This window comes from Mesitornis unicolor, unplaced genomic scaffold (assembly GCF_000695765.1).
Source record: "Mesitornis unicolor isolate BGI_N332 unplaced genomic scaffold, ASM69576v1 scaffold1541, whole genome shotgun sequence".
Lineage (NCBI taxonomy): Eukaryota > Metazoa > Chordata > Aves > Mesitornithiformes > Mesitornithidae > Mesitornis > Mesitornis unicolor.
In genome coordinates this window covers 55,140-70,328 of record NW_010164226.1, presented here as the reverse complement: position 1 = coordinate 70,328, position 15,189 = coordinate 55,140, and the positions used below count along the sequence as shown (strand labels likewise).

General features: G+C 40.1%; 1 protein-coding gene across 1 annotated transcript; it reads left to right on the top strand.

Moving 5' to 3' along the window:
* Nucleotides 1-4,065: 4,065 nt before the first annotated feature.
* On the top strand, nucleotides 4,066-14,740 carry FBXL3 (F-box and leucine-rich repeat protein 3). Its single transcript, XM_010194207.1, has 4 exons — nucleotides 4,066-4,428; nucleotides 6,756-6,878; nucleotides 9,937-10,108; nucleotides 14,097-14,740. Exons 1-4 carry the CDS (start codon nucleotides 4,066-4,068, stop codon nucleotides 14,738-14,740), a joined length of 1,302 nt encoding a protein of 433 aa, XP_010192509.1.
* The last annotated feature ends 449 nt before the right edge of the window (nucleotides 14,741-15,189 follow it).

Sequence of the window (15,189 nt, the reverse complement as noted above, 5' to 3'; positions counted from 1 at the left end):
CCCGACCTGTGGGGCTGGGCCGGAAGGAGCCGACCCTGAGGTGAAGCGGCTCTGGGGCTTAAAGTAGTAAGTAGCGGGGCTTAAAATACAGTCTTCCGTGGTTGTAAGGTGTCGCTGCCTCGCAGCCTTCCCACAACAACAGCAATAAATTGTAAATCTGTCGTCGTTTCCAGCAGAACTAGTTCGCGGCGATGAGCGGTTAGGCTTGTGACTGGGTCTCCTCCTCTTTAAGTCCGTTCCCCTCATTAGTGCACTCTGACTTCCAGAAATACTTCAGGTGTAAAACACCACGGCGAGCTCAGCTGGGCTTGTTCATGGGCAGGCGTTATCAGCAGGATGTAAACAGACGAGCACGGTTGTTTGGTTTGGCTTTTTCTTTTTTTTTTTTGAACTGCCATTGTGCGCTGTCTGCACCTTACTCAGCAATAAAAACAATGTGAAGCATGTGCTTGGCTCCTCCTCCTCGTCCTCGGCGGCTGAACTGCGTGTGATGGCTGAACGTGACCGTGCTGCAAACGACAGTGTGGGCTGCCGGTTCGGAACACGCCGTTCAGAGACAGGTTGTTCAGACGGGTTGAGGCGTTTACTTGGGAAATCTTAAGGAGTCAGGCATCCTGATTTCGTCCATCTTTCAGTCGTGGTAGGGTTGAGTTTTTTCTGCCATGGCTTCTCCCCCCCCGGCCCTTTTCTGCCAAGATCTCAGGTTACAAAGCAGAGTTGTTTATAGCAGAAATTTGGAAAAACTCGTCACTAATGAGTGTGTCCTGAGTATGCCAGGGAGAGTTAAGAGCAAGACTGATGGTTCAAGCATTGTAAGAAGTGATAAGCAGTCATTGCTTGAAAAATAGGTTGTACCGGTGGTAATACGCTAGCATGGAATTTTGCATCGGTGTCTTCATTGAACAGTTATTTCTGCTGGCTTTGGATTTAAAATAGTTAGATCTTTAGAAAATCAGATACATAAAACAAAGTGAGCTGAACTCTCTAATTGCATTTGTCCATTCCTGTATTAAATTTGCAGAAAGTGGCCTTAAGTAACTCTGCAAACTTCCTTAGGCAAATGTGTATTCTTTTCATTTTGTATTTGATTTATCGTTAGGCATGTTAAGAGGTTGAAACTGGTTATGTTTTTAAAAAACCATTCCAATACGTGAAATGCTGAAACAGGATCACAAAATATAGTTGAACAAATTAGTTAGAAATTAGAAATTAGATGACAAATAAGTCAGGTAATTCTTAAAATCATATTGTTTTAGTCTTGAGATAAGAAATATTTTGAAAACTTATGATTGCTCTCACTCTTCAATTACAGGAGCATCCAATATATCAGTAACAAAAAACTTGTCTGGAAATGTCTTTTTCCATCCCCTACTTTTCAAGTCATGGCACTAAGAATGCACAGCATCTTATTTTCTTGGAAGACTGTGGCTTGAAATTCTTCATTAGTGGTGATCTCTAGCGATGGCTGTGTTGTCTCTTCTTTGGCTGACTGTAAAAGTTTGGGATAGTACCCCACAACTTCAAGAGTGGGTTTTGATCTGTAACCAGCATATATTAACTACTTAGAACTTAGGGAAGTTACTTTTTATCTTGGTGGGTGATGACGTGCTCCACTTCTGTCAGCTGTGTCTCAGGGGTTGTTTTTCCAGCTGAAAAATTCATTCAGTTTTGTCAGTGGCAGCTCGTTCCTGGTCTTTTCTGGGAGGGAAAAAATAATCAAGTGTCAGATCTAGTGCTTGTGTCTTTGGTCAGTTGTAGTAAATGGACTGTATATGCGAATCAGCTCTACTGTACATGCACAGCAGCCCCTATAATGTGATGAGGGAGAAACTCCAAAACTTGACCCCTTAATGCAGTGGTGAAAGTAGCCTGCCTAACTAGAAAACTTACACACATCTATTACATTGGAGAGCCAAGTCAAACAAGTTACCTTGTGTAGATTTTTACAGACTAACAAGAGGTGGCTTTGGAAAGACACAGACACCAAAAGTGCTGTCCCAGATTTGGCAGGTGAATAGCTTGCGTATGGTAATTGCTCATTATAACCTAGTTGTAGCTGTTTGGAATATCCGTTTAGGATAATGTTTAAAGGAATATTGCATATCAGACTAGCCTGTTACAAGTAGTATTCTTGAACTGTGCTTAGCAGTTATCTCAAACACAGGTTTGCAGTGGCTTTGTTAATCTGATTCTTGAGTAGTTATTAAGTCTAATTATTCAGTTTTCCAGTCGCAATATCCACTTCCGTCATCTTTTTGTCAGTTGCAGATGGTTCTCAGTCACTATTTGGTTTTCTTGCTTTCATGCTGTACCAGTGGAGTTCGTGGCTCAGCAGAGAGCTCTCTCTCAGGTGGAGAGCGTGTTTCAGCACAGGAGTCATGTGTTGCGTAGTCTCGTAGTTATGCGCTGTGAATCACTGTAAGTAGTTCTCGGGAAGCAAGCAGAGATTTTTGCTCAGTGGTGTTTTCATCTTATGATTGCCCCCAAGTGCTTCTGGGATTAAAATGTGAAGTTGAAAAAAAGCAGTATACAAATTCTGCTCATCAGGCTTTCATGACAGTATGGTCAGATTTGTTTGCGTTGTTTTATGAATAGCTTCAGACCTTAAGTGATAGCTGGCTTTTGTCATGTGAGTAGGTAGGATTAAAGTGTTACAAAGATAGGCAAGGAGATGGTGGCTTTGAGAAAATAATCTGTGATGCATTGGCTGATAAGCAGTATAATTTTTCACTTGACTATCGAGCATATTCACTTTGTTCTAAAAAAAGACTTCTAAACTTTTACTTAGTTGCAGTACATAACAGGGCAAGTTAATTGTCCAGATCCCAAATGAGCTGGACATATGATAATCTTGTATGTGTAATTTTACTTGAATGTTAAACCAGAATGATTTTACTGTGTAGACACTGTCCATGTTTATTTTATAGAAATCATGGGGGCTGGGTTGTGCTTATACACATCACACCCACCTCACCCCCAGATTCTGTTAGCGTTTTAGAGACTAGAATTGAGGGTATTGTAGTTTAGTGTGAGGTCTCGGCCCTGTTCCTTGGACATTATGTGGATCACCTTGAGGCTTTTAAGAATAAGTGATTGGATGCTAAGTTCAATTGTAAGATGGCATAGGCAAAAGAGCACACTTTGATCCAAACCCAGTGCTAAATATATTTCAGATGTATGTGGTGCTGGGTTCTTTTTCCTCTTTAATAATGTAATAGAAGGTAGAATTTGTGGGAAAAGTATGTGATGCTGAGAATGAGAGAGCCTTTTGCCTCACACTTGCTGAATTTAATTTTATTTAATATGATTTTGAAGAAGGTTTGCTGACTTTTCTGTAAACTTTTTTTTTGCGGGTTGAAACTTCCAGGCTGTTACTGGAAATCTTCCATAATACCTGTTTGCTAGTTAGTTGGGAAAATGAAAGCATGCCAGTGTTCTTGATGAAATGTCTTTAAAGATGCTGATTTAAAATAGATGCATATTGAAATAACCTTTTTTGAATAAATTTTTTTTTAAAAAAGGTTTTTCCTGTCTGGGAATAAAAATTACTGGGCAAGATGCAAGGTCTGTAAGCGTCATTTACTTCTTTCACCTGCCTTTTGCTTTCCACAATTTCAAATGTTATTTTTGGTAAATAGGACTGGGGGAGCAGTCTGAATGTCAGTGTTCACAAAATTGTTCAGTAGATTGTCTTTCCATTACTGGGAATGTAGAGTGATAATCAACACCCCAGTAAAACAAATTAGGTTCAAAGTTTTCTCAAACACAAAAAGTGAAACACTGAAAGGAGAATGACTATTGCAGATGGGTTGGCACGGTTAATGATTAAAGAAGTAATATTAAAGACATCTGTTTAGATGCTAATGATGTTTTTAGACTACCACTAACTCTTTGTTGCTTGTTTAGGTTTTCCCCTTCATGTAGGGAGTAAAGAAACACCATACCCTGCTAAGTATGGCTACAGAAAACATGCTTTTCCACCTCCACAGATTTCTGTTAATACTGTTCTTTTCAGCTCTGTTACATTTACTAATATATATATATATGTCCATTTATTTTTATAGAATGAAACGAGGAAGGAAGACTAATGAGGCCAACAGCAGTTCATCACAAGAGACAACCGAGAGAGAGTCCAAGAGGCACAAGGTCTTAGGGGAGAAAAGCATAGTTGTGCAGAGTCCTGACTGGGCGAACCTGCTTCAAGACATCATCCTGCAGGTGTTCCAGTACCTGCCCCTTCTGGACCGCGCGCACGCGTCCCAGGTCTGCCGGAGCTGGAACCAAGTGTTTCACATGCCCGATCTCTGGAGGTGCTTCGAGTTCGAACTGAACCAGCCGGCTACGTCTTACTTGAGGGCGACGCATCCTGAGCTCATCAAGCAAATCATCAAGAGGCATTCCAATCACCTGCAGTATGTAAGCTTCAAGGTAGTGTATTTTTGAGGCTTTTTACAAGTAATTTTATAAATACAAAAGCATCTGTTAAGCTTAGTTCTTTATTTTATTCAGAATATTTTAAGGAAATGTCTCTGCTTTTGAGACAGTTTTGATGGTTCTTCTGTATAAATACCAAAGCATGTGAGGTATGACTTAATGTCAGTAATTGAAATACTGATGATAAGTGGTAATTGAAAATTGTGATCAAACCATTTTAACATGCTGACAATTAAAGAACATCACTAAATGTTAGAAAAGGCTTATGATGTTATTTTTGTGATTAGGATTGCCAGCTATTTAAAAAGAAATATTGCAGCTTTCAGTGTGGTATGCCTTGTTTTCAGGCGTAGTATACTGAAGAAATGGGTTCTCTGAATGGGCATATAGACACAGAGGTTCTCTCTCAATTTGGATAGATTTTCAGGACCACAACTTGCAATAACAGTTCTGAACATACTTTTTCATTGCCTTAATTCCATTAGGTGGGGATTTCTTTTCTTTAGTGGTTTTTATTTTTCCTTCTAGCATCTTAGCTGCTTAGAATTCTGCCTTGGTGAGTGGGCAGAAATACTTCAGTCCTGATAATACTGTACGTGTGGGTGCCTGCCTCAGTTTGATCAGGATACATAAATTGCATATCCTGTAGAGAGTTGGATCTAGTATTTGCAGCTAGAAAACATCTAATGCACAGAGAGTGACTTCAGTACAATTAGTAAGCAGCTCGCCGTTTTAGTACTAAATTGTATGGGGTTGTCTGCATATGGCATCTCCTCAGCACAGCTGCGTTTCTGTTAACTGGAAAAGTACGTGGTATTTGCACAGGATGGTACATCTACCGATTGCGCTTGGCTGAAAAATACCATTTGGTCAAAATGGGCTTTGTTAACGTCATGGGATTATTTGCAGCAGATGAAAACCTTTAAAGTTGTCCTACGTAGCGCTCTGTTTTGGAAGAGTGCTGTGAAATGGTCACGGCTGCACGTGCATCAGCTGTGTGACAGACTGGGAAAGGAAATGACTTTGCAGCAAGGTGGACGTACCGGTTGGTTGTTTCTGAGATCTGGCAGTTCTGATTTAGGAATCATCAGCATGTGGGTAGCAGGGACACCTGTGCCAATCCTGTGTATCGCTGCCGCTTGATGTCATACCAAACGTAAACTGGTTATCGCAACGTTTGCAGGATTTTTATCAGTGTTCAAATAAAGAAAATGTATAACAGTATCACAATAACCTTACAGTGTCATATCTCCAGTCCACATTGCTTTGCACCAAATGTCTTTGAAGGTTTTCAGGTGCCCTTCACTGGCAGAGTGATAGAGTAATACCCGTGTCTTTTCTTGCACGTGTCCCTACAGTTGTCCTTCAGCGTTGCAGAATGAGCTCTGGATCACAGAAAATACTGAGTAGCAAGGGTAATCACAAGGAAGTGGCTATAACACTTGCTACTCTGTCAAGGCTGAAAACTTGGGATTTATATATTTTTGTAGGCAAAGAAAGATTGGATTTTGAAAATGGAGGCTTTTCAGCTTGTGTTTTAGCAAAAAACAAACATTGAACTTAGATCAGTTGTTAACAAGGTAGCGTGGCTTATGGTAGACTTTAAATTGATCTTGTGATCAAGCTTTTTACGGTTCTGTAGGTTTGCAAGGCTCTCATGCCTACTGTATGTAAGAGGTTATTCAGAAAGCACATCGGAGTGTTGGGGAAAATCCACTGGAGGCACCTTAAATGATTTGGGTGTGTAACAAGCTGACTAACAAAGGTGGTGGTTTTCTGTTGTTTGTTTTAGGATATCCATTGCATATCTGTTGTGGTATTAATGGTCAAGGCCAAGTCATATAGGTGTATATAATAATGCACTTCACTCTCCAGCAGCTCTGTGTTGTGAGCTGAGTCACTGTAAAAGGAATTAGCTCTTTCACACAGTAAAGGGTTCAGAGAACTCCTGCAGCTTGATAAGGAAGAATGTAAAGAGAAAATGGGGTAGGTTCTGGACCCAAATGAACCTCCACTTGCTTATTATTTGATGTGGATTAAATATCTTGGAACACACTGTTCAGCTGTCCCCTCACCATGCCAAATTTTACCAAAGCGTTTAGGAGAGTGGTAAATTTACACCAGGTTATCTTTATCTTTTCTTATGTATTTCATTTGTGGAAGATACGATATTGATGGATTCCCAGTGAAGTGTTTTGTGGGTTTTTATGACATTACATTTCACAAGGTAAAGTGAAAAACAATAAAAGTACGTCTGCTTTTTCGTAAAGAGTGTGTTTGATGCAGTGTTTACTGAACCAGTAAGTCTGTTTTGTTTTAAGGTGGACAGTAGCAAGGAATCTGCAGAAGCAGCTTGTGATATTTTATCACAGCTTGTGAATTGCTCTCTGAAAACACTTGGGCTTATTTCAACTGCCCGGCCAAGCTTCATGGATTTACCAAAGGTAAATACATAAATTAATGAGTACTATGTCTATTTTTATATAGCAAACTATTGCAGTGGTTCATACGGTATTTCTGTCACTTTATGAGAAGTTTTATTGTAAGAATATGAATCAGTGGGAAGGAAAACTTTATTACTGGGCTCTGTTAAGGGAGGGACTGCGATGTTGTACTAAGATGGGTAACTAAAGTTTCACTCATTCTCTGCATCGTGTGAGAACTTAGTCCTGACCTTGTTCTTCAAAGTCTTCCTGTCTGTTGACCTCAGTGTAATACTGAGCAGCATGATGTAGTCAGGAGGCTTGAGGATTCATGTCTGTGTAGTTGTACTGTGGGGGATGTTTAGATGATTGTAATTGAATGAGTGGTAGAGCTTTGTCCACGTGGACTTGCTGTAGGGATTATATTATCTTTGAACTCTCTTTAGAAAGTGATATAATGAAGACGACTTTCAGTATTTCATGTCAGGCAGCCGGGTGTCAGATTCTTTGGCAAAGTGCACTGTATTTCTGAAATTTTCTGTCAAATCTTAACCTTGCGTGTTTACAAAAAATGAGATTTTGTTAGAAGGCATCTAATCTAGAAGACAACAAATCTCTTGTACGTGCTTCTGCACAAGAATATCAGAGGGAGAAATGCATTATTGCCGAGGAGCAGGAGAGTGGCTGGGGTATCCTGGGCTGCTTGTTCTGTGACAGGGACACGTTGGGATGTCTCACAGCCTCAGTTTTTGAATCCAGCCCGCATGTCTGTGAAGGGCCAGCTACAAGTAGACTATGAGCTGGATCTCCATGATGTCATTGCTGATGATGGCAGCAAGGACAAGGAAGAAGTAGGGACAGCCTCAGGAAAGGAAGTAGGCTATAGGGTTTAAGCAGGGTTAGCTACAGAAGGATTATCGATTATTATCCTTAGCAGTGATCACAGCCATGTCATGCTGTTTTCACACAGCCATTCTCTTGAGTATGTGTTTTTAATCCTTATTTTCAAAGAAGCTTTCCAGAATTTTAGTTAGTTTTTTGTATGATTTTTCTTCCTTTTTTGATGTACTTTGAGATATGATTGTAAGAAAATGTGAACATAGTGAAAACATTCCTTAGTCTTAGTGTGTTAGCAATACTGTGTCCTTTCAGCTCTTGCATATTGTTTTATTTTTTAACCTGAATGCTCTTTTAGCTGTATTACTCTTCACCAGAGGGCTATGTTATGGTTCTCCTCAGCTTGCTGAAGAATTATTTGTAGTCATTCATGCTATGGTCTTACTTGGCTTCAAAGCTTCTAAAATATAAGCTTCTTTTCTTGTTCTTAGTATGTGCACATGTGGCCTTTAAAAATTATATTAAAAATGAGCCTGAATCAGCTCTAGGTATAATTTGCCTTTTGTTGTTTGCCACTCCAATAATACTGTCACCAGCCTATGTTACCACCAGCAATGATTTTCTTAGACCACTACTGAGGTTCAAGAATTGAATTGGACCATGAATAAGTTCTTGTGGGAAGCCATTAGTAACAGGCTCGTTGGATGAAAAGCAGGGAGAGATGAATGGATCTGAAAAACAGCTAATACTACATATTTATTTGATCAGACTGTATAGGAAGTCTGAACTATTTTGTGTTATATTCCTCAGCACTTCTCTGATTTCAAGTAAGGTGACATCTGGCAAATATTTGTAAATCACATTTAGCATTGTGTTGCTTTGTCTTTTCACTGAGCACATTCTGCATGAATCTTCTGCTAGCCCCTCAGACTCTGGTTTCAAGTTACCTACTTTTGTAAACACGGTGAACTTTCTTTGCCTTTCTGTTTAACAGCCACTTTAGTGATTCTAAATACAGAGAATAAAAACACAATACTAACACTTTCAGAACAGAGAGTGGCAATATTATTAAAGCACCTTTCCTTCAGTATGTAATGTATATAATCAGAGTATGGTCAGTATAGCTGGGAGTGGTCTCTAAAGCCAAAATGCCTAATGCTTCTCATTTGAACTTTGTTTCCATTTGCATGAACTGACTTTGATAGTTTATGTTAAAGTGAAATTATTAATTCCTCCTCTAAATCTAATTGTAAATTTTGGCAAAACCCACAAACATACCATATAAGAATGACCAAATGCTGTTGCCAGGCCTTTTCTTGTATAACTGCATTCATGGTTATACATCTGCATGTGGCTCAGTGTAAGACAGTCTTGAAATCAAAGTAGCAGATAATTTTATGGGCTACTTAATGTAGTGCATGAAGGAATTCCTTTTATTTTTTAAGTCTTTTATTCAGTTGATCTTGTAAGACATCGTGGAGATAAGCTAATTACTCACTTCCTTCATACCACCAATGATTTCTACAAGCACTGCTGTATTAGTCTGCTAATGGTGTCCCAGGCTCCATTTTACCAGTAAGTTTCAGTGGTTGCATGAAAATGCTGAGGATCAACCCTGAGCACTGGAGCTGCATTATCTGTGCTACTTAATTGGTAATTAATTGATCACCTGCTCCCTGGCTCTGTTTGGACCACTCCAGTTAGCTTTGCAAGATAAATCCATTCAGACCCTAAATGCTGTGTGGATGGTAGGCAGGCAGTGATACCACTTGGCTTGGGACACAGCAGCACAGGGTTGCTGCTCTTGACTGTGTTTGCATCTCACCAATGCACCACAGCTTACCATGTGGGAATTCTGTTTTAGAAGATGCTGCTTTTAGAGTGCAACTTGCAAATTATCCTCAAAATTTGGGCTTCTAGGCTTTCTCTTTGCTCGTGGCCTTCCTATAGATATGTGTTTGTGTAGCGGATGGTCCTGGGTCAGATTCTTGGTTTATGTTTAATGTTAGCCATTCTGATTTGCCAAATCCATAGGCTGATAGCAAAAAATAATTATACTTCCTCTGTTCGAAAATATGTCAATTTGAGTATTAATTTTTAATTATATAATATTAAAAGAACGCTACTTCCGCAAATGCTGTCAATAAGTAAAAGAAAACTAGGACTGTTGTGTACAGTGTAAAACCATTGAGATTTTTCTTTCAGATACTACTGTTTCATTGAAACTTCTTTTTTTCTACAGTCTCACTTTATTTCTGCACTGACAGTGGTGTTTGTAAACTCCAAATCCCTCTCTTCACTGAAGATTGACGACACACCCGTAGATGATCCATCTCTCAAAGTGCTAGTGGCTAACAACAGCGACACGCTCAAACTGCTGAAGATGAGCAGTTGTCCTCATGTTTCTCCAGCTGGTAAGCTACTGTGTTTTGGGGTTTTTTGTTTGTGGTTTGTTTGTTTGGTTTTTTTAATGTATTCATTAAATTCTGTCTTGACACCAGTAAACCTCCAAAAAAAAACCAACAGAGATTAATTGACAGCAAGGATGAATGTGGAATCTACAGCAATTGTCACTGAATAAAGTAGTAATTCAACTGGTTGTCCATCCATCCATCCATCCATTCCATCACTTGTAGAGTAACTACTGAGCTAATAATAAAATAGTGCATGTCTGTTCTGGGCAAATAGCCAACATCTTTTGGAACTTAAAACAGAGCATGTTTTGACTTGATAGTGTACTACTTCTGCAATGGCTATTTTAAGTATTCCAGTATAATTGAGCTTTTTGAAATGCAGTTCCTTTTCCACAGTTCATTATGGATGGGTTTTGAGTGTTGCAGCGTCAGGGTTTATGAAGATGCTAGTTTAGTCATTCTGAAGGCAAGCAGTTTAATCTTTTGCTGGAGAGTAAGTACAGACAGCCTTAACAAAGGGGAGACGAGGCTGAGCTGTGCAGAACTTCTGCCATTACCAGAGGTACTTCATTAACACTCCGAGTGCGTTTGCAGCAAGAATGAAGCCAACTTGTCTCAGAATGAAATCACTCAAGAATGTTGACGTTCACAGAAGTAACGTTTGTAGAAGAATTATGCAGTTCATAGCAAGTTTAAGATTGATTCGCAGCCCATCGACTTAACACTTAAGAGTTTTTCACTGAGAAATGAAAGAGGAATTATTAATGAGATGCTGGCAACTTAGTTAAATTGCTCTTCTGAGGATAAGTAGAAACCACTGTAATCACCATAGCTTTCTTCATGCAAATATATTGCAACTGTAAATATTAGGTGTGTTACGTGTAAAATTCACCAGCAGGACTCCTGATACGTGGAGAAAAATACTGTAGCAGAAGGCATATTGTTGTAGTGATAACAAAACACAACCTTAATACCTTTTGCAGGTGTAGCGCTGAGACAAAACCTTGTGTTTAGTTTTGTATGAAGAAATCCTGAAAACACAGGTTTGTTTGCAGCGGATTTGTCCAGCAAAGCGTTTACCAGCATGTTAACTGGAATGGTATTTCCTACAAAGCTTTGTGATCCTTGACAGGGCCTTGTTTAAATTAGCTTGACTGGTTTTTCTGACTTAAAATTTCATTTGAGAATCCTTGTGTCTGAGAAGTACAGGAGCCATAACAAATGAACTCCAGCAGTAATTTGTAGCTAGGCAAAGAGTAATTTCCTTGGCCTTGGATCCAAAAGCACCGTGTCAGCTCTGGCAGACTTTGCTGGCTTGTGGCTAATCCTTGCTAGAAGGTTTTATGGAACATCATATACTTGGTAATTTGGGATAGGGGCATGGGTTTACAAACTTGCTTGACTGATGAATCTTATACGATGTTTTAAATTGATGGAATAGTGGATAAGGAAAGGCAATGCTTGTTTAAGGAATGAAGAGCACACCTGTTACTGTCCTTCATAGAGTGGAGGTGAACAGAATGGGATCAGACACATTAGTGACAAAAACAGAATGCTAAGCAAAGAGCAGGAGAATGTGATTGCTTAATTCGGGTGTGGGTGTGTCTTGAGCTGGTGGAGAAAGGGGAACAAGAGACAGGAGCTGGTATATCAATAGTTGGCTTCAGAGCAGGCAGGCTGCAAAAATTGCACTCTTGAAGGAAAATAAGAAACTCGGAGCACTGAAACTTACCTGGATTTTTTTTTTCTAATGGGAATATTATAATTAGCAGGCTGCTGTAAATGTGGAAAAACATCAGTTGAACCAAAGGAGCCATGAGTTACTGCAAAACTAATTACTTACAGAAGCAGTTCAAATGGTATAACATGCTTTCAAATTGCAGTTGTGGGTGGTGGGACAAAAGTTCATTAACAGATTAGTTCTTAAGAAATTTGTTAGTGCAGGACAGAGAAGGGCAATGCAAGTAGTGCAAGAGAAGCTCCATTACTGCAGGAGTAAGGGAAAAAGGTGGTTATCAAACTGCAGATTACTTCCAGGGAATGCTCTGAGTAATCCCCAGGTTACTGTACAAAGATAAAGGAGGCATGTTTGGGCTGGAGAAACAAAGGCAGGAGTGTTTTTCTTCAGCTGCCGGAACAGAGGGAACTGAAGTGATTCCTGTAAAGGCTGTGTTTGTCCTCTGGTTTGCAGTAGGATGATTGCTTCTCTTTGAATGGGTGGGTAGGGGAGGAGGGTGGATGTAAGGTGTCAGCATCAGCAGGTTAGTAGAGGGATTTTTCTGGGTGCAAATCTGAGCTGTGTGATAGAGCGATTTACCTCTTGGTGACATCGAGGTTTAGGCAGTGCTTAGGGACATTCTGTGAGCAGCATGGGCTGCAGGCAGTCACTGTCGATGCTGTGCAGTGTTTTGTCTGAGTGCATATTCTAAGTGCAGGGTACATCATTTCATTGCCAGTATGGGATGTGGATGTCCAGTCCTAGATCCATAAAAAATAGCAGCAAATTGAGCCCCCATTCTTCCCGTTTTGCATTGCACTGGTCAGCAATGTACCCTTAAAGTTAACACAGCTTCTTGTTTGAAGCATGGCAGTCTGGACAACAAGGGGATTTGGATGCGATGCTGAATTTCTAGCAGGTACTGTGTACTGATGAGACAATGGATGTGAACCTTGAAATTCATGTTTCGTGTGTCAACAGACCCAGGTATTATGAAGCAGCATGCCTGAGTCTGCTTAAAGGGAGTGGTCATAGTATCTGCTGCAGGAGTGTTGCTGTAAGAGTAACTGTTTGTGGTGATTGAAGGATGGGAAATGATCTCTGATAGACTTCTCTTTTGAGTTTAATAACTGCATCTTAAAATAACTGATGTCTTTCTATATTTCTTCCTATTGCTTCAAAACTATAGCGTATTGAGCTTGGGCTTTTCAGTTCCATATTAAATGCTATGTTCTCATCTGCTCTATTAACGGAAAGACCATATCCCAAATTTCATGCAGTTTTCTGTGTCACATGAAATGCAGAGAACTGTAAGCTTTTTTAGTGAGTTGTTTTATTTTGGGTTTTTGAAGTACTGAAACCAGTGTGGTACCATTGCTCGCATCTGCAAATAAGATAAGTGAAACCTTAGAGACCGAACTGAATTCTTTTTGTTAATGTCTTTGTCTTCCATGAGCAGCAGGTTATATTGACTCATTAACAAGAGAGTCTGAACATTACTGCTCCAGATTTTTAGTGTTTTCCCTCCTTTTTTTTTCGTTCTTCCTTTTCCAAATTTAAATATTTATGCTTTGCTAGAAAGAACAAATACTGACAGCCGTAACTTCTGTATTTAATTAAAATCTAGCATTCGTTTTACGTTTTCTTTGCTCAGGTGACAGATTTCATTTGTGGCTGCTTTGTCAGGCACAGAGGAGACAGCAGTTCCTCCAGAGCAAGCTAGGGAAATACTTCTGTTATGACTGAGCCCCTTTTATGAAAACAAAGTTGAGTATATATGACCTTAAAAACAGGCAGAACAGTCAGAGTATGCTATTTATGTATTTGTCACATGAGAATCTACTCCCACAGCAAAGTATAACTTGCAGCGTGTTAACTTCTTCGTTTCCCTAGCAAAATAGCGATGTAGTCACATAGTGTATGCGTATCTTACCGTATATCTGCAGAGTTCAAGGCCAGGTTGGACAGGGCTTTGGGCAACCTGGTCTGGTGCTCAGTGTCCCTGCCCATGGCAGGGGAGTTGGACTGGATGAGCTTTAAGGTCCCTTCCAACCCAAACCATTGTGTGATTCTATGATCATGCATATGTGGAAAAAAGATCCTTGTTCTGGTTGTCCATTACAATCTTGTTTGGATGTTAGGTCTTGATAGCATGTTGAAATACACGGTCTTTGCACCCTCTCGCCATACGTAAACAAATTCCCTCTTACGTATCTTGCTCAGTTGTTGGTGTATCTGTGTAACCCCTTTCGTAATGCTCTGTTTTCGCAGGCATCCTCTGCGTGGCTGACCAGTGTCACGGCTTACGCGAGCTGGCGCTGAACTACCACCTGCTGAGCGACGAGCTGCTGCTGGCTTTGTCCTCTGAGAAGCACGTCAGGTTGGAACACTTGCGCATCGATGTTGTCAGTGAAAATCCTGGACAGACTCAGTTCCACACGATCCAGAAGAGCAGCTGGGACGCTTTCATCAAGCATTCTCCTAAAGTCAATTTAGTCATGTACTTCTTCTTGTACGAGGAAGAGTTTGACCCGTTCTTTCGTTACGAAATACCCGTCACTCACCTTTACTTTGGAAGATCGGTAAGCAAGGACGTCCTGGGCCGCGTTGGGATGACGTGTCCTCGGTTGGTGGAACTGGTGGTGTGTGCCAACGGACTGCGGCCACTGGATGAGGAGCTGATCCGAATTGCGGAGCGTTGCAAGTACCTGTCAGCCGTTGGCCTAGGAGAATGTGAAGTCTCTTGCAGTGCCTTTGTGGAGTTTGTGAAGATGTGTGGCGGTCGTCTCTCCCAGCTTTCTATTATGGAGGAAGTTTTGATTCCTGATCAGAAATACAGCTTAGAGCAGATTCACTGGGAAGTTTCAAAGCATCTCGGTAGAGTCTGGTTCCCGGACATGATGCCCACATGGTAAAGTCCTTAAAAGACTTCAGAGCGGATGGAATAGCACCTTAAACTCAAGCGTTTTTGCAATTTACTGTATAAGCTTATTTAATACTATAGTTATTATGTCATTGTTTGATTAGAAAATTAAATTTTCATTCAAAAATGACTGATGGAATCCAGATTCAAAAATTGAAATCATGGATGGCTCCAAAACCTGTTTTAATCCAAACAAAAATCCATTTTCTGTTTTAATCTGTTCTTTTTCATTGACAGTGACCTGAAACTTTTATGGAAATAGAAAACGTATTTAAAATATTGAAATGTACTTGCAAAATACCAGTTTTAATACAGTGTCCTTTGATTTAGATTCTTGAACACGATCAGATTTGGTCTAAAAAAAACCCAACAAAACCCCACCAGAATTCTATACCCGTGTTGCAGACTGTAGGGCTGAAATACACATGTTCTCTTATATAA